Raw genomic sequence first — 27964 nt, 5'->3', positions numbered from 1 at the left:
AACAATAGAGATAGAAGGTGCAGCCATAACTTTTATATGGAAAAAAACTGAATTAAAGAGAAAAAGCAGAATAGATGTTTATGTATCAAAAATAAATTAAATGTCATGATTTAATTGTGTAGCAATAGTTGTTGGTTCTGAGGCATTATAGACCAACTGGGTTAGTACATACGAGCGTGCTGTAATGTTTTCTGACATGAACAGCAGTCTGCAGACATACCAACATACAACATTATACTTTAATACATTTCTTCCCCCCCCCCCCCCCCCCCCCCCCCCTCCAGCTGTTGGAGCAGGCGCTAGTGATCGAGGAGCAGCTGCGGCGGGCGGCCTACCTGAACATGACCCAGGACCCCACCCACCCAGCCATGGCGCTGAATGCACGCTTTGCAGAGGTGGAGTGCCTGGCGGAGTCACACCAGCACCTCAGCAAGGAGTCGCTGGCGGGCAACAAGCCAGCCAACGCTGTCCTGCACAAAGGTCGGGGATGATGGGGAGAAAAAAAAGTTTCTTTTTTTAAAATCTGTTTGTACAAACATTGTGACAGAGACGGACAGATTTAGATGAAGTTGGAGAGATCGGCAAACAGATAAGCACAGACGTACAATGGAATAGAGATACGCATCATCAACACATCTCACCAGCGCTGTTGTGCAATCACCCCGTTTCCTGTTGCAGCAACCATATCGCTCTGCCCGGAGCGGACTTCATTTAAGCCAAGCAGATAAGCTTACACGATGTTAAGTGATAGCTCCAAACATTTCCTCACTGCCTGCCTGGCAAGTCTGTCCATGTTTATATTGTTCGCATTGCGTGCTCAGCACACTACTGTTCTTGTTCTCGTCTTGTGTTTCCACACGTAACAACGCTGAACCTCATGAACGCCTGTGAATATTTTTTTTTTTTTATTAAATTGCAAAGCGATGCTGCTGGTCTGTAATCTGTGATGAATTCCATGTGGGGATGTGATGACAGAATGAGAAATGGGCCTAGTTGAAACTGTGTTAATAGTGCTCAGATTTAGTAAATGATATTTATAATAAGAACTACGAAGAACGTTTTAGTGCTTCCTTAATGGAGGTTGCAGTGACCCTGAACATATACAAATAATATTACCTGTATTTACTTTCCAAAGTTGATACTGAAGCAACTGAATATGTACCAGATCCTATGTTTTGACCCTGGGACACTTTTTTCCTCCATAATAAATAAACTATCAAAATAAAGCATCAATAATGAATAAGACGCCCAAAAGAAGCAGGAAGTAGAAGCTAAAATCATTTAGATATGGATCAAAAGTGGAGCACTACATCTGTCCTCTGGTAAGTCAATAGTTATTGATGTTTGTTGTTGTCATTGCAGTGTTGAACCAGTTGGAGGAGCTGCTGAGCGACATGAAGGCCGACGTGACGCGGCTACCGGCCACGCTGTCCAGAGTCCCGCCCATCGCCGCACGCCTGCAAATGTCCGAGAGGAGCATCCTCAGCCGGCTGGCCAGCAAGGGCACTGAGACGCACACACCCCCGGTCAGCAGCCTGCTGCTGAACACAACAACACACACACACACACACACACACACACACACACACATTCTAACAGCCACCCTCACAAGTTGAAACCTGCTCAGGCTGCCTGTGCTCAGTGGAAAAATAATAGATGGAGGGCGGCCAATGAAAACACAGAGCCCATTATCTTGTCACCCACCTGTGCTTTTTCCACTCCACAGCTGCTTATTCAGCAAATTTTTTCTCAGCTTATGTAACTCTTAAGTGGTTTGTCTTATTTTCCTTATTGTTATCTGTTCTGTTTTTATACATCATAGCCATTCTCTACATTATTCCTAAAAATAAAAGCTTCTTTTCCGTGTACAGCCCATACCTCCAGGACCCTACGCCACCCCTCAGAACTATGGAGCCCCCTTCACCCCTGCCCCCCCAAGCGCCCTACACATGGGAGGGGCCAACTACAGTCAGATGCCACCGGGATCCTTCATATCAGGTCAGTGTTTCAGGCTCCACTGACACTGACATCCTCTGCCGCTGCAAATAATGGCGGGGTCGGATGTTGGAGCCGTCATTACAAACATATGTTGTGCTGAAGCCCAGAGGAGTTTGTTTTAATTTCAAGTTAAGATATCGAGGTGTTACAGATATATCAAATATGTCAGGCTGAATTAACGGGAAATATCTATAAAAAACGATTCCCTGGATATCTTTTCATAAAAATGGCATTTTGGGCTTTAATATTTGAGTTGATATACTTTTGATTTGAAGAGCTGACACAAGCAAATTCAAATAAACTTGGTTTGCATGTGGACAATTGTCTAATCGTATTTGAAACTATTTAAGGGATCGGTTAAGGGGGGTTTTGGGAACACTGGGTTTCACCTACAAGTGGAAATGATCTGTCTGTGAATCTGAGTGTGAGAAAAAGCGTTACAATCAGTTTTAATAAACAGATATTATTAGGGCAATCATAATTACAGGAGTCAGGGTAATTTACAGAAGACGAAAACCAGTTTGTTTGATCTGTTTGACATTTGGCAAGCCGGTGATTTTAAAGCTGATTTATGCTTCTTTGCGGAGGTGTTATTGCAATTGCACCGAAGCTGCCTCTGGCACAGGAACTGATTTATGGCTCAGCAGAGAATTGAACCTGTTGATTGTTGTAGCACCACAGCAACAGTCGATTTAGTACATTACAAAGCCATGTTGTGCTTTCTTTGTGTACCTGAAGGAAACCTTTCTTTGAGTTATGGGTAATGGATGTGATGATGATGATAAGGTTTGAACCATAAAAGACTTTGCCACCTAGAGCATAAAATACAAATTTGTTTTAACTTGTCATTTTTAAAGGGGCCTGTAAAAACAGTTGTATAATGTCTTAAATGGCTCCGGAGGAGAAAATAACCCTGATGTCATCTGGGTTATCTCAGCTTGGACGTGGAGATTACTTACTTATAACGGAAAACCTGCATTACAGACTAAGGGCATGGAGTTTGACAGACTTTTACCAGACAAGAAGGTCTAATGAAAGACACTGCTGCATTATGGGAAATGTAGGATCTAGTGTTTTTGGAGCTTGACCCATACAAGGGACTGAAGGTCAGGATATCTCGGCCTCTGCTGCATCAGTTTTGAGCATTTTTATTTCAATGCATCTCATTATGCAGGTGGGGTTTTGTTACGAGACTGATTTAAATCAAAACTTTAAGATTTGATTGAATTGCTCAAAAGTGGGTGTGGCTTTAGCAGTATAGCACCTCCTACTATTATATTGCTTTGCTAGCTACTTCCACCGCCTCTCTCTAGCCCTCTGGCTGCTATGACTCACATGCTAACGGTCAAGTGAGGTTATATATGACGTGTGGGTTACCCAGGCATCCCGGATCACACACACTCACCCAAGTTTGAGATGAGTCATGAAAAAATTTAATTACAGGAAGAGAAAAGCAAGGGATTTTAATATGAAGAGATTTGGCGTACAACAAGACATAACTCGGCAACAAAAACAGGGAGACGAGATCAAGCCTTGGAAATTGTATTTTATATCTCACAGTGTCTTTAAGTTCACTTTGTGATGGAAAGCAGCAAGAAGGTTTTGCACCCAAAGTGACTTCACTATATATCACAGAACAGAAGTTTGTGTAGCGTGTAGTTGTGTTCTTCAACCTTCTCATCTTTACTGGCATCAGAGACTTGTATGAGAAAACACAGGCAGCCCAAGCTGACCAGTTACAGCTCTTGTGGTACGTCTGCAGCAGTATTATAGTTACATTTCTCAGAGGGTGCTCGTCAGCTCCAGCAGAGCTACAAGAGGCTCCACGACACCCTGACGGAGAAGCACAAATTTTGGCTTTAGAGATCTGGATTTGATTACTTGGCAACTTTCACTGATGATGGGCAAATCCAGTCCAAAACATTGCTCCTATTTAAAGATATCATCTGAGGAATTCCATCTTTATATGGTTATGTTGTTGTGGAAAAACATTTAGTAAAGAAAATGAAAAAAAATGTTCGGGCTTTATTGTAATTACTGACTGTGGGAATTTCAGGAGAAGTTTTTATGCTCTACAGTTAGTTCTGTGATCAAGTACAGGCTTATTTAACTATTAAATTTCAGTATAATCCTTAAATATGTGGAATAAAGAACCACTACTGATGGCTTCTAAAGCAGCACTGTTTAAAGCACTTTGAATAGACACTTTATCTCCCCAAGCAGCTTAGGTTGTGAAACTTTCAAAATCCAGAAAGGAGTCCATATCGGAAAAAAACATCTGTAGCAGAGTTTCTGATGTGGCTGCCAGATAAACACCTGAAATAGACATTACCAAAATCAAACACAAACGTGCTGCTCTGCTATATTAAGGCATTTTCATCTCTTAACATGTCCAACCTCAAAACCTCAATACTCTGCTCAGCAGTAATGACACATTGTGCAACAATAAAAGCACAGTCTGTGCTATCAAACCTGCCTGAGGAGTGTTTTCTTTTTCAAAGCGTGTGTATTCTCTCTTGTGAAGTGCTATTGTGGCACTTATTACTTATCGAGTTAAAAGTCTGAGAATTAAAGTCATAAAAATAAAAAAAATAAAAAATAAAAAGGAAATCTATTTTGTTTTGGCCTCTTGTCCAACTTCCCCCGTCTGCAGTATGTCAGCGCTCACAGGCAGTTTGTGAATTTATTTTCTCATAATTAGTTTGGTAACAACATATGCTCAGCAGACGCACTCTCCGCTCTGCATGTGCATTCGTGTTCGGAGATGTTTGGATAGCTGAGATGTGGCAGAGATAACTGGTAAAACCTGATATTCCCCAATAGCTTTGCCGTAAAAACCACAACAGCCAGCTCTCTCAGTGCTGCGCCTGCCTCTCACTCAGTGTATCTTGATTTATGTAATTGTAGACTGAGACATCTGTCAAAAGCATTGCATTTTAGAGAGCCAGAGCCTATCTCTGAAAATGTCATTATGCTCAGCCTGTCTGAGTCTGGCCATGCCAAGAAAACATTCGGACTTTGTACCAAGGTATTTTGAGAGGGACAGAAACCGCAGAAGTAGTTTAGTTGTGTAAATGTCGTGTTGTGACTTGTGAGCCGGCGGAGGGTTGGGCCCGGCGACGGCTGTTCAGAAATAGTCGCGCGCGAGTTGTGTTGCTCCGTGGGTTTTTTTTTTTTTTTTTTGCTCGCGGGGGCCTCGTGGCGAGCAGCTGAGCTGAGCGCAGGGCCGAGCTGGGCCGAGTCGACTCTGTACATCCTGAACTCTGGCAGGGCACAAGCATGCAGCAAATGAGGCCGCATTTGTGGTCTTGATTGGGGTTCCGCTGGTTCCTGACCTTTTTAGATTCAGCCAGAGAGGAAAAAAAAAAGTGAGCAGGAGAAATGGACGGAGTTAAAACAACACAATCCTCTGATTTTGCGACCTCCTAGCTTCCCTCCATTAACAGCACTCTCCTGAGAAAAGCTCCCTCACTTGAGTACACAAAACATGTCCAAAAATATGCATGTCTGCCGTGGCACTTTAACTACACATCTACAACTTTAGCTGCACCCTGTGAACTCTGCTACAAAATGTAATGATACACCAAATGCTTGGATGAAGGATTGTTTTGTGCTGTCTCACACATGGCAATATCTCAGCATTTGCTGAATATCTTGAATCGCATTTTGGAAAACCTGTTTCAGCCATCAGTACTACCATGAGGAAGCTGCTCATCTGCACTAAAAGGAGTCCCACAATCTAGACAAAGCTTCATCTTTTAGGGGCGTAGAGATTAGAGACATGGAGTCGAGCGCATGGGTTCAAGCCCTCGTGCCTGCAAGCGCCTGCCCTGCTGAAGTGTCCTTGAGCTGGACGCTGAACTCTCACCAGCTCCAGTAGCTCCCCCCTGACCTCTGACCTCCCCGCAGAGGAGGGAGGCAAACTAAAAGAGAATTCCCTACGGGGACCAGTAAAGTGTCACATTATCCTGCTCCCCTCTCCGAGTCTCCACTACAGTCTGCCGCTTGTCTGCCCCCACAGAAGCTGCCGCCGCTGCTGGGGCCACCGGGGTAGCTGCTGGGGGAGCCGCCGGAGGGCCAACCGCTGCCGGCGTTTGCCAGAAGACCAAGGAGCATGATGTGGTGCAGCGGCAGCGAGTGGTGGACCTCTGGAAGGACGGCAAGTCAGAAGGGGCCATCGGGCAAGAGCTGAGGATGCCCAAGTCCACGGTGCACAGCATCATCGTCAAGTACCGGCTCAGCAACACGGTGGAGAACCTGCCGCGCAATGGCCGACCAAAGAAACCCTGAGGCCGGAGGGGGAGACTCACCAAGTGGGAACAAGAAAGGACGTTTGGATAAAAGATCCTGGAATGTAGTAAAAATAGAAACTGAAAAAGAGACAGTGGAAGCTGAAAAGGAGAGACAAAGACCTGAATGCCTAAGGAGGAAGTCCAAAAAGGACCCAAGGACAAGGGACACTCCTGGACTGAGAGGAGGAATATAAAGGGAGAAGTAAAACTCACTGGATGGATCGCACAAGTAGAGGAAGCAAGAAAGTAAAAAGGAGAGGACACGAGAAGTGAAAAGAAGTGCTCTACAAAATAAAACAAGCAATTAACCACAGAGGAAGAGGGAGGGAGAGGTGAAGAGCTGGCTCTGACATCAAGCACTAATGATGCATTGGGGGGGAAATGAGGCAGAGAGACAGAGAAAAGAAGACTTGACCTGTGTGGATAAAACAAATCCTCAAGCACAGATTAAAGGCGCTAATGAAAAAAAGTCAAAAAATCTGACTTTGAGAGGAAAAACTGAGAAAGAAGGGAAAAAAGACAGTATGTTAATGCAATCACAGGTTTTCAGGAATTCAGATATAAAGGCCGAATTGAAGAAAAATGCAACAAAGGAGGATTTCTTTTTTTCTTCTTTTTTTTCTCTTTTTTTTTTTATTCCTCCTCAGACAGATTTCCCGAGACTTCTTTTTCTGTTTCTCCCTCTGCGCCGGAAAAAAAAAAAAGAAGAGATTTCCCCCCGGATCAATTCTTCATCCACCAGCTGACTGAACAAGCCTGTCCCCTCACTCTGACCCTGTACTCCCTCATTCCTCCACAGTCCTCCACTCCTCCGTCTCTCTTTCTCAGTCTCTCACACACACACACATTATACACTCCAGACCTCACACACAACCTGAAAACCTGAAGACGCTAATTTATCTGCTGAGTATAAGCAGATGAGATCCTCGAAATAGAAAGGGACAAACTGGACTAAGATTATCTTGCAAAAAAAAAAAAAAAAAAAAAAAGGAAAGAAAGAAAGAAAGAAAAAAGAAAAAAAAAAAAGTTTTCTAAGTATAAAACACTACTTCCCATGGACTCTTTTGCCCTAGCATTCCTAAGTCCAACCAAGCGTAGAAGCAAGAACCATAGATATAAAAAAAACTGAGACGTTGCCTTTGTCCAACAATCAGTAGCAGTGTTGCTCTGAGCCAATCTGATGGGCTGGTATTGAGATATGTACTGTATTACAAAGCATATTTACTATTGCACCTTTTTTTGAAGGGGTCACTTAAAGGGGAATATCACTCAAGTGAAGTATTTACATTTCCTGTTTTTAAGTCTCGTCGCGGCAAAACTCTGTATTTATGAGCAGCTCTTCCCCAAAGCTAAAGACCGTAATCTGTCACTGAAAGAAAAACGGAGACTCGCTTTGAAGCCCGAAGAGACATTTTTGTTCTTCGAGCTCCATTATTGTGACAGTGTGATGGATTCCACGCTGGAAAATGTCCCCTGATCCCAGAGAAAATAAAACACTCTGGACTCTGTCATCGTTTTTCCAGCTCGGTGTGTGTGTGTGTGTGTGTGTGTGTGTGTGTGTGTGTGTGTGTGTGTGTGTGTGTGTGTGTGTGTGTGTGCAGTAGAGCTGTACATCAGTGTGACATCCGAGAGTGGGGAGCAGAACAAACTCTTACGCCTCGTTTCTGGAAAGAGGAGACGTGAACAATCACTTACACACAATCCAGACTTTTCTAGGATTTTTAAGCTAAAATTGAGTGGTATCCCCCTTTAAGCTCGAAGGACATAAAGACCAGACAAGTGTGGCGTTGGTGCGGCCTGCAATGAGAATTTACTGTGTGTGTCGATGTGTTTTTTGTACATGTGTTGTGAGCATGGTAGCACTTCCATTTTTTATCAACACTAGGTATCATTTAAAGTTTTCGATATTGGTACCAATATGATATCTTTATGAATTCCAGATACTGTTATGGATGCCTTTTACTTTTGTAGAAAATGTTTTTTTCTATTTCACAAAATAACCTCTCAAATGCATCACTGTTTAATTTCCGTCTTAACACAAAGCAAAAACTCTTTGAGACAATATAAAACAGTTTAAAATTAGCTATATCACTTATAAATTAAAGCTGCACTAATCAATATTTTCATATTAACAGTCAATCAAATTGCTATGTGCAATGCGAAAGGGGTCGTTCGTACTAATCACCCGACTCAGTTGTTTTCCTCAACTTGAGGCTACGTCTACACTCGTTTTCATTTTAAAACGGCCTTTTTCCGTCCAGACGACCTGTTTTACCTCCGTATCAGAAACGATCTCCGTCCATACTATCAAACCTGAAAACACAAACCTACCTGAGCAATCACATTAAAGACAGCTGCAGCATTAAAATGCTGAATTTAACTAAACAACAGCTTCTAGCAAAGATAACAAGGTCAGTAAATGTATTTTATTATTAATGTTGCTTTCACCACTTGTTGTCGAGGTTGATAAGACCCAATCAGGGAGTGACCGTGGGTGTCTATGTCATCGTTTCCATTGGTCTCCGTTTTTGCCCATCCACACTACAATGCGTTTTCAAACGTTAAAACTTGGGGCTCAAATAACTAAACTAAGACATAGTGGTGTGGTGCATTTTAGCATCTTTGAGCTCATTGTTTTGGTTTTTACGACCCGCAGCTTTACAGCTTGGATTCAGTCCCACTGCTCTCATCAGCCTCGTTTAAAGCTGCAGGCAGCTCTGATAAACCCTCTGTACGCTACCTGCCCAGGTACCGGCCCACCAATTAAAGCTAGCGGCTAGCTGGTGAACTTAGTGGAGCATTTATTAGCTTAACAAAAAGCCAGATATTTCTGTCAGAGTTCAGAGTGAAATCCTTGATTGATGATTTCACCTCCAACAAAAACATTTATTGCTTTCTCTGTAGACTGAAAAAACTCCTGCAACTTGTGGATTTATGAAACTGTCTTCAAGTCTCAGCTGGACGGACTCTTTAATTCTGAAATCAAGCCTGTGCTTTTTTAAGTTCCTGAAAAGTTGACAGTTCAGAGACAAGAGGTTGTCCCTGATGAATGGTTTTGGCATGGATACACGCACGCAAAGCTTTTCAGAAAGCAAAAATGCTACGTTTCCTGCCAAGATGGCAGCTTTCACTTCTATCAGATAGTAGGCAGGACCTACAGGGAAGAGACGCAGGCTCGCATGTTGGCTGGGAATGTTTTTATTGCCTTTATGCACTTTACACGCTCTGTCCACTGCAGTCCCAGAGTTTTCAGGCTAGTACAGAAATAAAACTGAAGTTTTAGGAATTCTTAGAGACATGTCCAGGTGTGGGTTGTTGGATTTCTAATATTTTTACTACAAATATATCACTGCCAACCTAATTCGGGACCAGAAAACGTCTATCTGTCTAACAACATCTGCTGCTACTGTAAAGCTGTAGGCAGAGTAGTGAGAGCAAGTGATCTGTATGAAGAAAGAGGAGGAGGAGGAGTTTAGTTGGACAGAGGTGAAGTACTGCAGAGTGAATTTGGCAGGAGAGTGAAATGTTCGATGTTGGACTTCACAGAGGGAATCTGTTATCTGGTGTAATACAGTACAAGTGCTTCATTGAATTCCTCCTCGTGTTTTATCTTCACGGCTTCGTTACCTTATATGCCTTATTTTGGTGGAGCCGAACTGATACTTGGGTTTTTGCGAGGCCAATACAAATCATTCAGATTTCAGTCCTGGTGAACTGCTGGTAACAGGAAGTACCACGGTTCAGTGCGACATCAAACACTCCTTGAGCAACTACTTTGTTAGAAGTACATCTGAAGAGCAGTTAGTGTTTGCTTACACTGCAGCCAAACAAACGTACATTGTTTTGATGAAGAAATAAGTCAAAAATAAAACTGACCCGCTTTTAAAAAAAAAAAAAAAAAAAAAAAGGCTGATCATGACCACGTCTTGTTATGTGGACACATTTTTGACCTCACTGACATTTGTGGCGTTTCATGCAACTGCTTCACAATAAAAGCCACTCCGTGTTTCACGTTGAATGCTTTTAATGTGAAGCAGCAGCAGGAAATGTCAGGTCATGGTTAGGGTTGGGGTTATGGTTGGGATTAACGGAGAAGTGGGACATTTGACAGTTGTAAAATACACTTGTCAGTGCTCTCTGCTGGACAAATAATGTAACAGTGACACCGATTTTAAATTGGCATATCTGTGCTGCAGTTTTCTTGCTGTTATATTGGCCGTGCTGACTTATCGGTCGGACTCCCTCTTTTCTTTTTTTTTTGTCCTCTCCCTTTCCAGAGCACTGTACTGTTTTCTTTTCTCTCTCTCTCTCTCTCTCTCTTTTTTCGTCTCTCTCTTCCACGTCTCTATCTTCTGTCTCTGCATCTTTTTTTGGCTACGTACCCGTAATTTCTCTTGCTCTTTCACCCAGTCTTTACCTCGATTTTGTTTTGCTCCTTATCAGATTTTGTCTGCCCCCCCCCCCCCCCACCCCCACCACCACCACCACCACTAACACTAACACTCACATACACACTTACTGACTCCGTCTCCTCTTTTCCTCCATTCCCTCCGTTGGCCTCCGCTGGCAAAGTGCCATAAGTTTTCCCATAAATGGTCCCCCCACTGGTTCTAGACACACACAGTTGGAGCCCCCCCAAATGTCCTCAGCTCAATACACTCCTTATCACATCTTTGATCTGCACGGGGTGTGTTATGACAGTTTATCTTTGCCTGTGGCGCGAGTGAGAGAAGTGCGCTGTTAGGCTATTCCTGGCTTTGTTTTGAAAGGAGCGCTAAACTCGCCGTTCCACTCCCCGAGCAGATTCATGATAGAGCACAAATGTGGGAAGCACAGATCCCTGTGCTGGCCAGCTGTGCACTCGTGTAGAAAGAAGATAATTTTGTGTGTGTTTGTGTGTCTGTGTCCTGATGTTCCTGTGTGTGTGTTTGTAAGTGTGTGTGAGAGAGCGTGTGTTTATACTCATTGCTGGCCTCACTTTCGCCAGGTTAACAGTTATGCATTCTGGGATTTTCTCATCATTGTAAACATGATACTGTATATGTAATATGATATATTGATGTACTGTATTATGCAAGTTTGCTCATTAAAAAGATTATCAAAGTGTCATGCAGCATGCCTGGACCTGGTCTGTTTGCTTAAGAGTGGAAAAATGACGCGTTAGGAGTGATGGTACTAACATGCGATAATCTGAAAATAATGGTCCTTGGTTGAATTGTCATAAGAAAACAATGCAGATACAGATGTTATTGACAAACGCATCATCGGCACCAGGGATATTTATAGTGTGCTTCTCAGAACTTGGGCCACGTTTCCCATTAAAACAATATTGCTTTATTTTACAAAAGAGGATGTTACTTCTCGTCCCCTTTGTCAGCTCCACCGCAGAAATATTTCTGTTCTTCTTTTCTGTAATGAATAAACATTTTGGAAGTGATTTATCAATTGACATTTTCAGGTCTCTTTTATATTTTATATATATGTTTATATTTTCATTGTTTTAAACCAGTTTTTACATGGATTTTAAGTCTCTGATCACCCAAAGGTCATTGTGTCTCCGCCTTGAAGAAGACATTCATTGTTGTTTATGAGGACTTTAAACAGTCTTCCATTCAGGGCCGTTGCTACCACTGAGGAAACTAAGGTCATGTCTTATGTATTTATTTTTTGTGTGTTTGTGTGTGTGTGTGAATATGGGTTTTTTCTTTCCTCAATTTAGGGTAGAGTTTGCGCTCTACAGTTAAAATTGTACACATGGTGGGTATTTTACAGGCTGCCAGTATTGTCATACTAAACGTGTGTAACTTTGACAACATTTAAACCAATAAAATAACTAGAAATAAATAAAAGATTCACTGTTAACCCAGGACCACATTTTGCCATGATGACACACACATACACAAACACACACACACACACACACACACACACACACACACACACACACACACACACACACACACACACACACACACAAAAGGAGAAAACACAACCAGCCACACTGGTAATGATCAAGCGACTGTGCTGCCACTGATGCTCAAAGGTGGACTTGACGTCCACATATGTTTCTATAAGAACAGTCAGCATTTCACACAGAGGGCTGTCTGCTCTCTCTTACCTGTTGAAGCGGATGAGCTGAACTCACTCCCTGCATCTCTCTCTCTCTCCCTCTCTTTCTCTCTCTCTCTCTCTATCTCTCTCTCTCTCTCTCTCTCTGTCCCCCTGCAGTGCTTAACGGGCCTCCCATGTCTGTAAAGAAGGAGCGGGAAGTGGAGATGCTACTCCACCGGCGGGAGCAGCGCAGCGGAGAGGTCATCTGTATCGACGACTAGACTATACACACACACACACACAACCCTCTCTCTCTCTCACATACACACACACTGAAACCCATCTGCTGCAAACGAATCTTCAATTTCTCTCCCAAGAAAGTTGAGTCCCCGGGTGAATGCTCTTCAGGCGGCACCATTGAACCACACGCCCAGTATTAAACTAATTGACTGACTGAGGGTGAACTTACTGACCCGCTAGTGATTGTAGTCGTTTCCTTTGACACACAAACACACACACACACACACCACACACACACACACACACACACACACACACAGACATGAGTCTTCTAAAACTTTACTCTGCTGACTGGTACTCCCCCCAAAAAAATTTACAATAACACACACACACATACGGTAATAACACTCACACATATGTGCACTTACTGTCCATGGACACACACTCCTACAGTACATACAGTCCATATTGTCTCATAACTTCTTGTGACCTTTTCTTGTCTGCCTCAAACCATTATACTCCTCATAAACGGCCTGCTCACACAGGCCTCCTCCTCCTCCTCTAGGGATGCTTTTAACCTCACCTACACACACGCACACACACACACACACACACACACACACACAAAACGCACCTCAATCCTAAAACCTTTAGATCTCTCAATAGACCATGTAACCTTCGTCCTCCTTCCCCTGCTCCTTAAACTCTCGACAGGAAGCTGCATGTGAAAGTAAAATCATTTCTACCGCCGCACTCCATCCCCTGAAGCATGCTCCGATCACAATAATGCTGTCTCGTGGAAAGGAAAAAAAAGAAAAAAAAAAAAAAATCAAGCTGTGCCTACAGTCGTTTCAATGCTGTTTCTAATTCTCAGAAAGAGGCTGAAACTCTTGATTTCTCAGTCCGAGCAGCTCCAAGCACAGCTCCAGCGTTTTTCGGGCCTTTGTTTCGTTTTGCTTCTTTTTTTTTTTTTTTCAATGGTACATGTTTAGATAAAACACACGCAGTGAGGTATGATAATGATAACTATATTCAGGACTTGTTTGACCACATAAAGTATTTGCCGACATCCCATCCCGCATCCCTGGTTCTAGTTTATGTACAGAGCTTGGAGGTATTTTGGGGGGTCTGTTCCAGAAAAGGCCTTGCGACGACGCTATTTTTAAAAGAAAAACCTCCTATGAATGTTTATAACCTTTCATAAGCAAGTCAGTGTTATTAAACCCTATCGATCACCCTCAACACTTCTCTTGACGCCCTCTCCTTCCCTCTTCTCCCCTCTCTCAGTCAATCTTTTTTCTTGTTTTTTTTTTTGTTTTTTAGTTTTTTTTTTTTGTTCCAAGTTTCTATTTCTTTCTACAAAATCCTGTGATATACTTTGCATATTTAAACAGCTCATTCGTGTTCTCTTGTGTTTTTACTCTCGCGATTATGAGTATTGTTGTCGTCGATGTTGCTGTTGTTCTCGCTGTTGCTATTTGAGAAAGAGCTTCTACCAAAAGAGAAATTTTTTTGTAACAAGAAACTATGAAAAACGATACAGTATGTGCGACACACGATGCACCTCTTTGCCATGTTTGTCCTATAATTACAAGAGAAGGGAAACGAAGAAGTTGAGCTAACTTCAGAAGTAGATATATTACAAGAAATCTAATTTTTCTTGCTTACATTTTAGATTTGGGGCTTGCAAATGACATATACATATATAGAAAAGAGGCCATATGTAACCCTAAATGCTTCTATGGGCAAAAAGAAAATGTATACTATCTAACCCCAGTAAAAATACACGGTTATTATCTGGAAATTCAGAGGCTGGAAAACCATTTTATACACCGCATCATTTAAAAACGCCTTAATAAACATAGCTGAACAATTGTAAAGTCATTAAAATGAATTAAGAACCTGATGTCAACCTGTAAATCCTAGTCAAACTCTGCTTTAAGTTAAAAATGGAAAAAAAAACAAGGTAGATAGGAGTTAATTTATCCCATAAACCCAGGACATTTTACACAGATCTTCCCAGGAAATAGTCAGAGTCCATTTTCCAAATTTTATTTCATTCAAAAGTTTTGCAACCCCTGAACTAAAATGTTGCGTCAAAATCAAGCACTTAGTTCTTTTTTTTTTCCACTTTTACTTTGTCCTCTTTCCAGATTTTAGTGTTAATTTCTGGGTATTTTGTGTCACTGTGTATTTAGTGGTGCCGATCAAATGATGAGTGGCAGTGAAAACATGTCTATAATGACGCATCTTTTTTTTTCTTTCTTTTTTTTTTGTTTGTAATAAAACTGAATGAAATGATAAACAGGTACTGTGTGGATTTTTAAAGATGGTTTATGTGTTTCATACATATTGTCATATTGGCAAAGTCAGTCGGTCAGTTCCTCTGAAATATCTCAACAACTACCCGTTCGATTGACATGAAATTCTGTACAGACGTTCACGGTGCCACCATTAAGTTGACATTTGTGGTTTTGCCTGAAATATCACAGCAACTATTGGATGGATCGCCTTTAAATTTCATATATAGTCATGGTCCCCTCAAGATGAATTGCAATAACTGTGTTGATCCTCCGACTTTGTATCCACTGCTATCATCAAATCAAAATTTTAATTTTTTCAATATTTTGTTTTGTAACCAAATACCTGCAGAACTAATGACTTTCCCATCAGCCTCAATTGTACTTGTTTTGTGTTAATTGGCAAGTGTTAGCATGCTAACGTACCTAACTAAGTTGTACTGTCATTGTGCGCATGCTGTTAGCATTTAGCTAAAACACAGCTTTGCCTGCCGTATACAGCCAAACAGAGCTAGTTAAAGCTAGCATAGCTGTAGAATCCGTCTCGTTCAAAGCCACGGAGGCATTAAGTGACATTTGGGGGGTTATGTTAAGTAAGAGTCATTAGGTGAGTAAATTGACCTGATAATGTTAGATACTACTATATCAGACCAAGTAAGGCTGTATTGGTCCAGCAAAACCCCAGAATGTAGTGGATTAAAAAAGGTTGCATTTTAATCCTTATCAATGTAATTTTTTATTTGTAAAAGAATGGTTGCGTTGTTTCTTTCAAAAAGTACATAGTCTTACTTTAAAATATCAAAATATACCGCAGTCATCATGTCGTTGTTTGTGCAAATACCAGATAATATTAGTCATTTTGTTTATTAGTTATTTGTACGAGAGCTTAGTGGGCACTTAACCAAAGTAAATGCGGACTGAGAAGCATAAACAACATTTACGGCTTCGCTTTGGTCCAGAAATCATAAAATGAAATGTCCTTTGTCCCATTTTCTGTGTATATTTCAGTGCCTCTTGGCCAAGGAGTTTTACTCTGAACCCAGCAGTGAAGCTGATCAGTCACAAAGTAGATGAGGTTTTACAAGTCAGCCTCAAGCCAGGGCAAAACTGAGTGTAAAGTGTGGATTTTTTTGCTTTGGTTGATAAATGAAGGTAATAAAGCTTGAAGTCCAACTAAACCAAAAGAAAACAGTCGACTCAAGAGACCAAAAATTGCCGTCAATCTGCACTGATTGCTGTGAATGCTGTGCAGACGTGGGGAGATCTATGTGGGAGGCTGTGAGAATGATACAGTGATTCACCATCTCTTCTTCACAGGCCTCTTCACACTGTCCTCCGTCTCCGACACCCACGCATATACATACACACAACAACAACTCTGAAGAGCAGATGGTTGGTGAGTCATGATGACTTAAGGTGAAGAGTCATCTCGCTGCACAGACAGGCTCATTATAGATAAAATATGGACTGATTCGGGTGATTGCTCCTCTCTACTGTACATTAAGATTATATTTAAGTTTCAGGCATGTAGCTGATGGTTTTATATGGAAAAACTTGCAGGCAGTGCTTTAGTTTCCTTCTTCAGGCCACGGCAGCAGCTGATGATGTGCTTTAACGTAAAGTTTAAATTTGATGCAGCTTGCAGCCATACTACACTATTTTTATCTGATGACATACATTGTGCAGCATAAGCCACTTCTATACTTTTCAATACCATATATTATTTTATGTCAAAGAATTTTCTGAAAGCAATGCTAATTGACTTTTTTGAACACTAGACATTTCTTCACCTTATAAAGTAGTTATGGCTCATTTAATGTGTCATTTACACATCCATCAGACACGGCGCAACGATAGCATTCATGTGAATTCTTGTTCGAGTCAACCTGATGGATGTAAGTCCAATCCACACTCTCTTGTTAGCTTTTTGTTTTTTTTGGTCCAAATTCCTGCAAGAAATATCAGGCTCTTTGGCAGCTAATTCACCCACTATGTTTACTGGCTAGTCTTTGTGCCATTCAGTTCTATGCAGGTAGCATACAGTGGGTTTATCACAGGTTTTTTTTCCACTGAAAACAGGTGCCTGCTGCAGCCAGCTACAACGCTATAAAAGCAGTGACAGTGAACCCACTGTAAAGCTCTGTAAAGCCGAGGGGAGCTGCAGATTTGGGTGATAATTCTCTGTAGGTTCATCACTACGCACGACCCCTCTCATCTTGTTTTGACATTTTCATTTGAGACATTGTTATTACAAAAAATATAGATTACAGCCACTTTAAAAGTTTTCCTGAAGTAATATAAGTAGATTCTTTGGCCACCTGTGGGCCATGCAACAAGCTGTAAACATAACACTGACACATTATCACCTTATAAAGTTGTTGTGGTTAACACATTAGTGAATAGTTGCCATTTATACATCGAGCAGACACAAAGAAACATTAGCATTCATCTGAATTCATGTTTGTTTCCACCTGATGAATGTAAATCCAATATTCACCCTTCTTTCCAATGACTTATTGTTAATCTGAAAATAATGAATAGTGCAGCTTTAATTTACTGTACCCAAAGAGACATTTCATCACGTTTTGACAACGTACTACTTTACATTTTCTGCTCACCTTTATTTTTGGAGACACACACGCTGTTTTTCTTGGCTTTTTTATAAAACAAAATTGAAAGTAAAACTTTTCAAAAACAACAAAAAAAAGTTTATTCAACATTTATGATGTGTGAGTTGAGAAGAAATAATAAAAAAAAAATTAATGTCCAGGCATTGCATACATCATCATTCTACAGAAAACTTCTTCACAAGACTTCACAAGATTTTCCGAGGTGGTAATAAACTTTGACATTTAGAAAAAAAGGAATCGGGGCAGGGAAGTGTGTGGGGTGACGGGGGAGGGACGAAGCATGTTTTTCCTCAAAGACTTTGAGCTATGTGGTTCAGGTTCAGATTCAGGAAGTGAAAATTTGGATGGCTGCTGGTGTGGGTATGTGTGTGTGTGTGCGTGTGTGCAGAGGACACTCAGGGGATTCGGTTTGTGTGTGTGTGGGTGTACGGTCTGATCGGTGCTGACAGGGAAATATGAGGGGCATTGAGATGTAGGGGTGGTGGGGAGGCGGGGGGAGATGAGTGAGACACATAAGGGAAGAGGAAAACGATGAGGAAATCAGACAGGATATGTGTCTAATGTCTACACTTTTTCCATTTGAAAACATGAATGTTTGGCTCCAATTAAAAAAGACTATGTTCGCTGCAGTAAAGTGCTGAGGAGAAACCAATGCGGTCCGTCCACAAAAACTACTTATAAACAAGAGTGGGAGTGCTGAAACCCACTGCTAGAAATACACGCTGTTTGTATTGTAGCAGGAAATATTACAGAAAGCAGCAGCAGCACCATCTGAAAGAATGGAAGGAGTTTAATTTCCAAAAAGACATAAAATGCTAACTGCTCTCTGAGCTGTGCTAAATGCTCATGTTAGCATGCTACTATATGCTCACAATTACAGGGTTAACACCTTAGTTTAAAATTTAGGCTAAGCATGCCAACATTTGGTTATTAGCAACTGAGATTTGAGCTCCGTGAGGATACATGCTTTATGTGTAAAGTAGCACTGTGATAAAGGCAATAATGTTTTACGTAATTGGTCTGCTAGCTGTGTGACATTCAATAACTGAACAAGTTTAAAGTCTACAGCCAAGCTAGCAGCTCTCCGAGGCTGTACTGCACAGTGATGCTAAATGCTAAATGTGAGCTTATGAACATGCTCACAGTGACAATGCTAACATGGTGATGTTTATCATGTATAACGGTTACGATGTCTACCTTAGCTTAGCATTTTAGCGTTCTAACCTTCGCTAGCACCGAACACAAAGTGCAGCTGAGACTGATGCAACATAAACTACAGAATTGGACAAGTAAAAAATTTTACCAGATTTTGGCGCTAAAGTCAAGGGATCACAAATGTTATCCAATGCAGAAATATTTCACTTTACCATTGTATGTAAATTTCCATAAATACACTACTTTCTTCTTGTTTTGCTACACCTTGATTTTAAAGAACGATATTAGGCAGAATAAAAAAAGAATCCTAACAATGCTCCTTTTTTTAATACAAAATCCAATAACCTTGAATATGTTAGGACCTCCCCAAAACTATTTCATAATTGCCTCTCAATTATATTAATGGTACGATAACGAACAATTATCAAATGATTTACGTATAGGCATGAAAGTGATGTTGTGGTGTCATCAAACAAATAAAGTCAGAAAAGAAAGACAAAGCTATATTAAGAGCTGTACGTTTCTATAACTTGCACATACTTTTCAAAAGTAAAGCCAAGTATACTATACATAAAAATACCTTACAATCAAATTTCACCTTAGAAAAAAGCACAAATTCACATCCATGTTATTCAAAATGTTCCACTTTCTTTGCCAGCTCCTAACTTGATATGCACATATGTAAAATGAGTGTGAAGTATATACAAAGTATCTAAAAGGGCTTTCAGCAATTTCACACTCAAACAGCACGCTGAATTGTAAAGAGCATAAAAATCAGTATAAACAAGAATTGTTTGATTCATTAGATTTCACACACACTCGGACGCTGTATTGTATAAAATATCAATGACAACTCATGTAGGCTTTTATAGTGTCGAGATCTGGCGCTCGCAGATGTGCACTCAGCTTCTTGAGGCAACCGGTGATATAAAAGTGAAAGGTGCATGCACAGCTTTACTGTCAGTCTTATAAAGACAGTGTAAGCACAATTTATGACATGATACGAAGGCTAAAGATGAAGGTCCAAGTATTTTTCTTTTTTTTTTTTATGAAGCCCTTTATCTACAGAACAGCTTCCATCACATCTGTTCTCCCGGCAGATATTCACTGAGGCCTTTTGTCCTCTTTGGGTCTTGGTTGTAATCCAAAGTCTATGTGTGCGTTCCAAAACAGCACCACTGTCCGGAGAAAATTTCCACAACAACTTCCGCAAATGACAGGTCTCTCTTTCAAATTAACGTCTTTGGAAAGAGGCTGTAGCAGGATGTGATGCTCTCAACTGCTTATGACTGTTTTAGCATGTAGAAAAAAAAAAGTCTCATCCATACAAAAACAAGTTCTGTTGTAGTCAGATGAGTTTATGTCCTTTTAAAAAAAAAGTCTCCGACAAGGATTAGATGAGCGCTGAGCTTCAGTTGACTTTAAAGATGCTAAAGACGTGGGGCGAGGCGGAGGGACTGCCCACAGTGTGGAGTCTGAAGGACGAGCCTGTGATGGCCTGCAGCTCCGTGCCTCTGTCCAGTCGCAGAAGGCCGGACACCTGGCAGGACTTCACGAAGTGGAAAGAGTGCGGTCCGGCAGAGGGTGTTGTCGCGTAGCCCTCTATGCACTGCAGCTTCTGAGGCCTCTGGCCATTGGTCACCACATCCAGCTTCACATACGGAGTCTGCTGCTCATTGAACAACACCTGAGGAGACAAAGAGAGGAGAAAGAGACAATCGATTTCCATGTTACAGAGAGAGAAAAGTCATGAAGAGATTTCAACTGTACGATGTAGAAATTGTTTCAGCCCAAACATAAAACTAACCAGACTATCATGGGATTTCCAAGGCCCTGATATCAGAATTTTTTCTTTTTCTTTTTTCCTTCTTGGCTAGATTTTCTCCAGGCCGCTGTCAACTTGACAAGACAGAGGTCTGGCTACATGAAATTGCCCGAAACCTGATATTCACCCCTCCCAATAAACATGACACGCACCACTACACTATGTTTTTATAAAGCTGCTTCGTCACAAGACTCTAGTTGATTCACTCGAGTTGCAAATATGACAGAGCTGTCAGGTTTTTTCATCACTTCACCTCAGGAAGTACAGAAGACAAATTTAAGAACAGAATCTTTCTTCCCTATTTTTCTAACCCTGTTTAACCCTTTAGGTCAGAGCCCACTTGTTTTACACCTAATTTGCATCTATTTACATTTGTAAATGTAATAAGCTTATAAATGAAGAACTGTAAGTCTAAAATGCATTTATGAGACCTCATTTGAAGGGTAACATAGTCTAGTTTCTGAAAATGTACTTGTTTTGCATGCGACTACAACCCGACCTAAACTACATCAGCTCATACTTGGTATTTTTTCAGTATTTTTCAGTCCTTGCCTGTAAAAAAAAAAAACTCATCTGTGAAGCTTCAAGGCTTCTAAACCTAATAGTTTAGTTTAATAGGCCTTTATAGTTCATTTTTTTCACTGGCAGCCATAAACCACTTTAAAAGGAAAACTGGGAGAAATGTTCTTCAACTCTTTAATATGAAATAATAGAAAACATGCTGAAGCATTTTGATGGAACCATTCAAAACAGAGCTGATCTCTGTCTGTGTCATACAGCTCAGGCAGCAGGCTCTCAGCTGTTTTTACACCTCTCAAATCTTATTGGTCTTCGCTCAGAAGTGCCCACCCCCTCCTCCTTTGCTCTGATTGGTCGGTGGAGACGTCTATCTACAAGCTAGAGTCATTCAGAAAATCTGTGAAAAAAAAAAAAAAAAAAAAAACAGGCTTTATTTTTTTTTTTTTTTAAACAGGCTTTTTCCGACCGAAAAAAACGCGTCATTACGTCATACGCTCGTCTTACACGTGTTATGCTCTTAGTTTGTCTTACACTCGCTGCATCCCCCCCACAAGTGAAATGATATTGGATATTTACCATGGATGTGTGATCTTTACAGGAGGCCTCCATTTTGTGGCCAGAAAGCTAGCAAACAATAGCAGAGCCGCTAACACAGCCGCAGATGCACCGCACGGGGGCAGAGAGAGGAGGAGTGAGGGAAGAGCAGCGGATACAAATGATCGGTAGTCTCCTTTGGACTTCTCATGAAGATATCCACAACCCTGGAATACTTTTATGAGGAACCCTTTTGATTTTCGTGATCTGTGGACCGTTACGGACTAAAGGATTATAAACAATGAGGGAATGGAGGGAGAATTGGAGTTCTACACGTCCAAAAGGTAAGCTGTCATCACTTCCAATACACATACAATGCTGGTAGATATCAATAATTTATGTGCTTATCGTCAGCGCAAAATGAACTGAATATCTGAATTTTAGAGACTCTAACCGATCTAAGGAGATACAGCCTGTTTGTATTGACAAACCTTTAAGCTTTGACTCCATCAGAACTCCGTCAGAACCTCCTAATGGGCCCATACATGGGCTAGCGGTCTGTATGAGGTTAAAAACCTAATCTGACACCTGAGTTTCAGTACCAATACCAAAACCACACTTTTTTCATAACTTTTTTTTTTTTTTTTTTTTTTTTTTTTTTTAATAACTAGTGTAAAATGCGCAAAACTGTGATTTTAATTAGGAAAGTATTTAAGAAACTTTTGGCTGAGACTGTTTGATATCTAGCATTAATTAGATATATATTAACTTCTTTTTGTAAATTAAAATGGATAGGATAGCAGTCTGGACACTGAGCTATTTTGACTGTCAGCTGCCAAAACAACAACTGCTACAGAGGATTAACTAAATGTTATAGATACTGTGTGATGACATTAATTTCCTAATATATGGTTTTACACAATTTAAAATTGCATTAATTATTTTTGGCCACTGGGGGGCAGTGGAACAAGATGGGAAGTTTGACACATTGGTAACCAACAGTTGCTCCTTTTAACACCCAGCAGACATGAGGTAATATTAGCTTTTATTTATATTCTTGTTTGTGCCTGTGATGAAGGCAAGTCTAATATTCACTCCCCTTTTTAGCTTTGTTTTTGGTCTCCACCAACTCCTAAGCAGCTGTATGAGGCTCTTATGCTGCTCAAAGCTCCATAATGTTCACTATTTAGTTGCTTACTTTGTTGGTCATTTGCTGCTGGGTAGGTAGTGTACAGTGTCTTTATTATTTATTTCGCTAAAAACAGCTGAACATGAAACTGATGAGAACCTTGCGAGTGAACGAAAACATGAAAGTTGCATGGCAGAAAACCAAAACAATGAGCTGAGGGACCATTAATGGTCTGTAAAGCTGTGACCTGCAGTCATTTGACTCTTCCCTGTGGGTTTGTCACTACAATGTACTCCTTTCACATTAGACATGGTCATTTAAGTCATTATTAATACAAAAATGTTGATTTGTTCAGCTTTTAAGTGGAAATCAGGGCAGAAAGTAGAATGTGCAGATGAAAAAAAAATCATGATGGTGTAGTTGTACTAAACTCCCAGCAAAACCTCACCTGGCAGAACAGGAAGTAGACGCCCGCTTTCTCCACCGTGAAGGTGCCTTGCTCCTTGTTATATCTCACCGCTTTACTCATATTCAATGTCCTCTCTTCCCAGCCCTTTATCACACCACCATCTCCCACTGACACACACACACAGACACACACACACACACACATATATATCCAAGGTTATTAATCTCATCGAGGAGAGATTCACAGATTATCCTCTATCCTTCATTTTTATGAGTCTTACCTTGCTGAGAGGAGACTTTGGTTACTGGTGGAAAGTAAAAGAGACATTGAAAGAGAAAGAAAAAGGGAAAGTCAATTAAGATTTTATGAGTGCAATCGTATAGGGGTATATGATTGAAACCACTTCAACAGATGCTACATGAGACGGCTATAAGGGATCTGCCAAGCCACTTACTCTCAAAATGAGACGCCGCTTTCTTTCCATTTCCATTCCTCCCTCGAAACGCCCCCCCTTCGGAAGGCAGAGAAAGACAGAATATGAGTTTGAATGGCAAAGAAAATAATGTCTGTGGTTTTTTTGATAAAACAATCATTCCCGTCTGTATCTGTCTAATAACATGGTGTGTTAATTTGCGGCCATTTAGGTTCAACCTGGCTCCTTTTAACGCGGTAAGCAGATGGGCAAAGGATTTCCTTTCACGTGCTTCAATATATTTCCTCAAACTGTTATTTTCAGTCAGAAGCGTGTGCCTCTTTAATTTTTTTTTTTTTTTTTTTTTTTTCCTCTGTCGGGACTAATCTTAGTGCCAGCTGGTCTAAGTCATGAAGAAAATACCGAATACAGAGAAGAGGAGAGAGATGGAGTGAGTGAGGGAGGGTGGAGAGCTGTGTGTGTGTGTGTGTGTGTGTGTGTGTGTGTGTGTGTGTGTGTGTGTGTGTGTGTGTGTGTGTGTGTGTGTGTTTGTGTGGAGGGGGGGGACAGAAAAAGACAGGGGGATGGACAGGGGTAAAGTGAATGAGAAAGCATTAAATGTAGCCTGAGAGACAAAAGCTGAAGCACTAGAAGGCTAAATAAGAGAAATGAAGTGCCGGAAAAAGAGAGTCAAAAAGGTCCTTGGCTTCTCTGTGACCTAAAAGGGTTGATTAAGAACAGAGTGAAGCAACAGCTATTGGCCCCTGCTCGGATAAATACAATAAATAAAACACAACACTAAAAGGCCGGAGCTGAAGAACGTCCGCTCTTGTTACTTGCTAAAGGTTTATTTTAGCTTTTGCAATCTGGCCTATGGGGAGTGATTTCAAGCACAGATACAACTTGAATACTGTATGTATGAACTGTGAAACACATACTTTATGTTTTGACCGGGCCCCCGCCATCATACAGGAATATTAAGTCCCTGCTAAAATAACTCACAGGTGGGTGACCCTGTAGATTTAGGATTTGCTATGGGCAAGCGTAAAGCCCTCAGGCTAGCCAGATTTTCCCGACTTAAGCTGTCAGTCATCAGGAGAGAACATAACAGCAGTGTCCTGCAGAAACGCTGCACCGCGGTGGTCAACTTTCCACAAACTGGAAAAAGCTGTTTGGGGCTCTTTTTTTTTCTATTGATAGCCATGAATTTCTGAACACTATTTAATGCGTTTTGGAGGATAAAATCAGATATCAGTTACCCAAGTAAAAGGCCAATACCTGCAGGACATCAGTATAGATATTTTGGCGAGACATGCTGTTCTCTAAAGGAATCCTTTTGTCAAATTTGGATATTCGTGCCTCAACTGCAATCCAGCACAAAAGAGTCTTGAGGGTTCACTCTTGGACAAAATGTGAACAATCAAGCCATCCCGTGACGGTGACGCAAGCAGAGGCTATAAATACAGCAATGATAGGTCATCAAATATCACCGCTTTCACAACAAATCATAGCTGTGTCAGTCGTGCGCTCAGGGGAGAGGGGGGGAGAGAAAAAAATCAATTTCATTGCCCAAAAGCGTGCAACAAGGCCTCGCTCCCGCGCCAGCTGGTTTTCTGGGCTCCGAGGCCACTCTGGTCAGACCTGTAATTTCTGGAACAGTCATCCAGCTGCCTACTTTTTCCTGTGTCAACTTTTAGCAGCGGGTAGTGCCTGCGGGCCCGCTAGACCTGACCATAGTGGCATGTGGGCCAAGACTGGCCAGCATTTGTGTTAAATGTTCTTCCCAAAAAAACAAACAGAGCGCAGTTGGTAAGCATATTGTGTCTGTGGTGATTTGGACAGCTAAAAAGCACAAGACTGCGATGTATATGGGTGGTGTTGAAGTCAAGAAACTGCAATACCATCTCTCTTCACTCTCTGCCCCACCAGCAGCTCTCTCTTCTCCAGAATGAGCTGAACAATGGCCTTCCTCTGTGTATTGACCTGTTGAAAGAGACAGAGAGAGAAAAAACACACTATTAACAAATGTCCAATAAGTTTATTATGACTTTTTACTGGCACAGATCCCACGCGGCCTCTTCCAGCCAGCCAGCCACATAAACAGGCTCATCTTTTCCAGTATCCTGCCCCTGCTGCCATGCTAGCTTTAGAATAGGTCTACCACTTCCTCAAGAGACTGGTTGCGACACCTAATGCATGTTTTTAGTGCTTTGCATTCCTCACATGTCTTTACTCCCCTTTTTCAGAAAGAAATCTGTTTTGTCAAGCCAGCAAAGTTTTAAATCCTTGGCTGGGGGCCCACTGAATGACCGAAGGAGCCCTATATGAAGTAAGAGGAGAAGTGGCTCGGGGAAGAGTGTGTTTTAAATTTACTGCTACTGTGGAAATGGAGGCAGCGAGTTGCTCTTCACTCTCCAGACGTTCACTCACTGGCTCTCGTCAGGAGTTGGCGAACAGTCAAATGGACATGAACGGGGCCCCTTGGGAAAGGCTCCAGCATCAACACTCCACGTGTCCAGTTTTGGGGGTGTTTGTATGTATGTGTGTGTGTGTGTGTGTGTGTGTGTGTGTGTGTGTGAGGAAGAAAATATGCGCGTGTGGAGGTCTGTCAGCATGATACACAGCCAACCTGTCCCCCTGATCTCAAATCCAGTGCAACCTGGTTTTGTAAATAGTCTGAACTTGAAACCAGAAGAATTTCCATCAGCTCCTTTTGGCTGCTTTTAGAAATAATTTGCCTTGTGATGCAACCTCGTGCCGCAGTCTTAACATTTGCTGCAAGTGCAAGAACTCGAAAAAGAAAAACTGCACTTTGCACGAGACTGTGCAGGATTTCAGACCCATTCCTGCACATTTAACTTGGCACCGAAAGGGTACTTGCTTCCTGACCTGTGCATGAGAAGAGGCTATGCATTGTTGCAGATGATTTACACTTGCCACACTCTATCATCCAGCCTGTTTCACGCCTCAAGCCTCAGTGCAGTCAGTTGGGTATGAAGTGCTTACATGCCAAATAGTTGAGGCTTTCCAGTAAATTGAGATAAAACTGGAGCACAACTGGCACCAGAGTAATTAAACATGGCGTGGGGGGAGAAAGAGAAAGAGGGGGGTGGGCGCAAAAAATAAGCAGCAACTCCGCACAATTTGACTGCGCTGTTATTGGTAAGCAATAAAAGTGCCAAGTAGAGAAACGGTGCAATAGAATAGAGTACGTGTAAAGGGGGGGAGAGAAAGGGGGTGAAATGTGGACTTGCATTTTTCCACATTACCCCCCGCGAAGATTCCCGTAACCGCAGCCACACAAGAAGTTGCATAACAAACACTTGATGGTCTTTAAAAGTTGGTGGCGAGTAAATATTATTGTTGGTAGAAATATGCATGCTATTCAAAGAGGGAGAAGGGGAGGGGGTGTTTTGCAGGCTTGATTGTTGTTTTTTTTTTTTTAAGTATGTAGGACACAAACCTGCTCCAGTCGGTCCTGCAAGATCTTAAAGGACTGAGACAGGTCCCGCGTCTGCCGCCATGTCCACGCCGTAAACAGCGCGCTGCATGCGGCCAGAGACAGAGCCACCAGGGCCAGAGAAGCCCAGACGACCCGCAGCTTGCGCACTCGCCTCCTCTGCAGAATCCGATGCATGTTGCTGCAGACTGCACTGCTACTCACCGCCGCAGACCATCCGAAATCCGCACTTCAACTCCATTCCAGCAGAGCATGAAATCCCTCCAAATGCATTTCTGTCCAAATGTCCATTTTGGTAGGAAAGACGCGCGAGTGGACAACCCGTAACTAAACACCCGCTGCTTTCAGACAGAGAGAGAGAGGGGGGGGGGTGTCTCTCTGTGTTAATTTTCGGTTAATCTGACAGATGAAAGGGGTTTTTAAAGCGACAAAACATCCGATCCTTCCTCCACGCGGATCAAAGCCACCATCCTCCGTGTGTGCAGGCCGTCTCCAAACACAAGAAAACTGTGCAACTTGCGCACATCAACTGTTGCATCCTTCTCCTTGTGATTCGTTGACTCAGCTCTCTTGTCTTCCCTTTAACCAGCGTGCTGGGGGGTCACTCTATTAGAGAGACTGCTGGCTGCTGCTGAGCACACACAGGAGCGTGAATTTACACACACACGCACACAGACACACACACACATATACACAGACTTGGAGGTGAACTTTCAGTGCGCGCGCAGCGAGCTCTGATGTTGTGACACCGGCTGGCATCCAGAGTATTAAAAAAAAAAAAAAAAAAAAAAAACCCTAACGAGGTGGGCGCAAGGAAAACAGTCTAGGCGCACCGGAGCTTCCTCTGCTTCTCAAATCACTTTCATTAACTCGCATGCCCTGAAAATATGTGCCATTCACGCGTGTAACAGTTCCGTTTGTAACCACACGGTGGCTGTAGTGTATAGGTAAAGGTGTCGGCTGGGAATGTGGCGCTTCAATCCACTGTGCCGTCAACAGGTGAGCCACAG

The 27964-nt window shown here is 41.9% G+C and overlaps 2 protein-coding genes across 3 annotated transcripts in view; one reads left to right on the top strand and one right to left on the bottom strand.

The window, feature by feature from the left end:
• The window catches only part of chd3 (chromodomain helicase DNA binding protein 3), a 41038-nt gene extending 26152 nt beyond the window's left edge, over nt 1-14886 (top strand). Inside the window, exons 37-40 of one of the 2 annotated variants that reach the window (XM_056369068.1) lie at nt 285-480; nt 1363-1526; nt 1872-1998; nt 12519-14886. In XM_056369068.1, coding sequence (XP_056225043.1) covers nt 285-480; nt 1363-1526; nt 1872-1998; nt 12519-12622 — 591 coding nt within the window. In that variant the 3' untranslated portion in view covers nt 12623-14886. Of the gene's footprint in view, nt 1-284; nt 481-1362; nt 1527-1871; nt 1999-6019; nt 11397-12518 lie in introns of those variants that run through there. The other variant, XM_056369067.1, reaches the window with a different exon arrangement.
• A 3096-nt stretch (nt 14887-17982) lies between these two features.
• On the bottom strand, nt 17983-27883 carry tnfsf12 (TNF superfamily member 12). Its single transcript, XM_056369790.1, has 6 exons — nt 26958-27883; nt 25396-25477; nt 23537-23593; nt 23363-23386; nt 23122-23249; nt 17983-20353 (listed from the first exon to the last, which is right to left on the bottom strand). The coding sequence occupies exons 1-6, from the start codon at nt 27129-27131 to the stop codon at nt 20078-20080; spliced, it is 741 nt and encodes a 246-aa protein (XP_056225765.1). The 5' UTR covers nt 27132-27883; the 3' UTR covers nt 17983-20077.
• Between the last annotated feature and the right edge of the window lie 81 nt (nt 27884-27964).

This window comes from Seriola aureovittata, chromosome 23 (assembly GCF_021018895.1).
Source record: "Seriola aureovittata isolate HTS-2021-v1 ecotype China chromosome 23, ASM2101889v1, whole genome shotgun sequence".
Taxonomy (NCBI): Eukaryota; Metazoa; Chordata; class Actinopteri; order Carangiformes; family Carangidae; genus Seriola; species Seriola aureovittata.
Note: the sequence above shows the minus strand (reverse complement) of the source record. Positions and strands in the feature narration are given on the sequence as shown.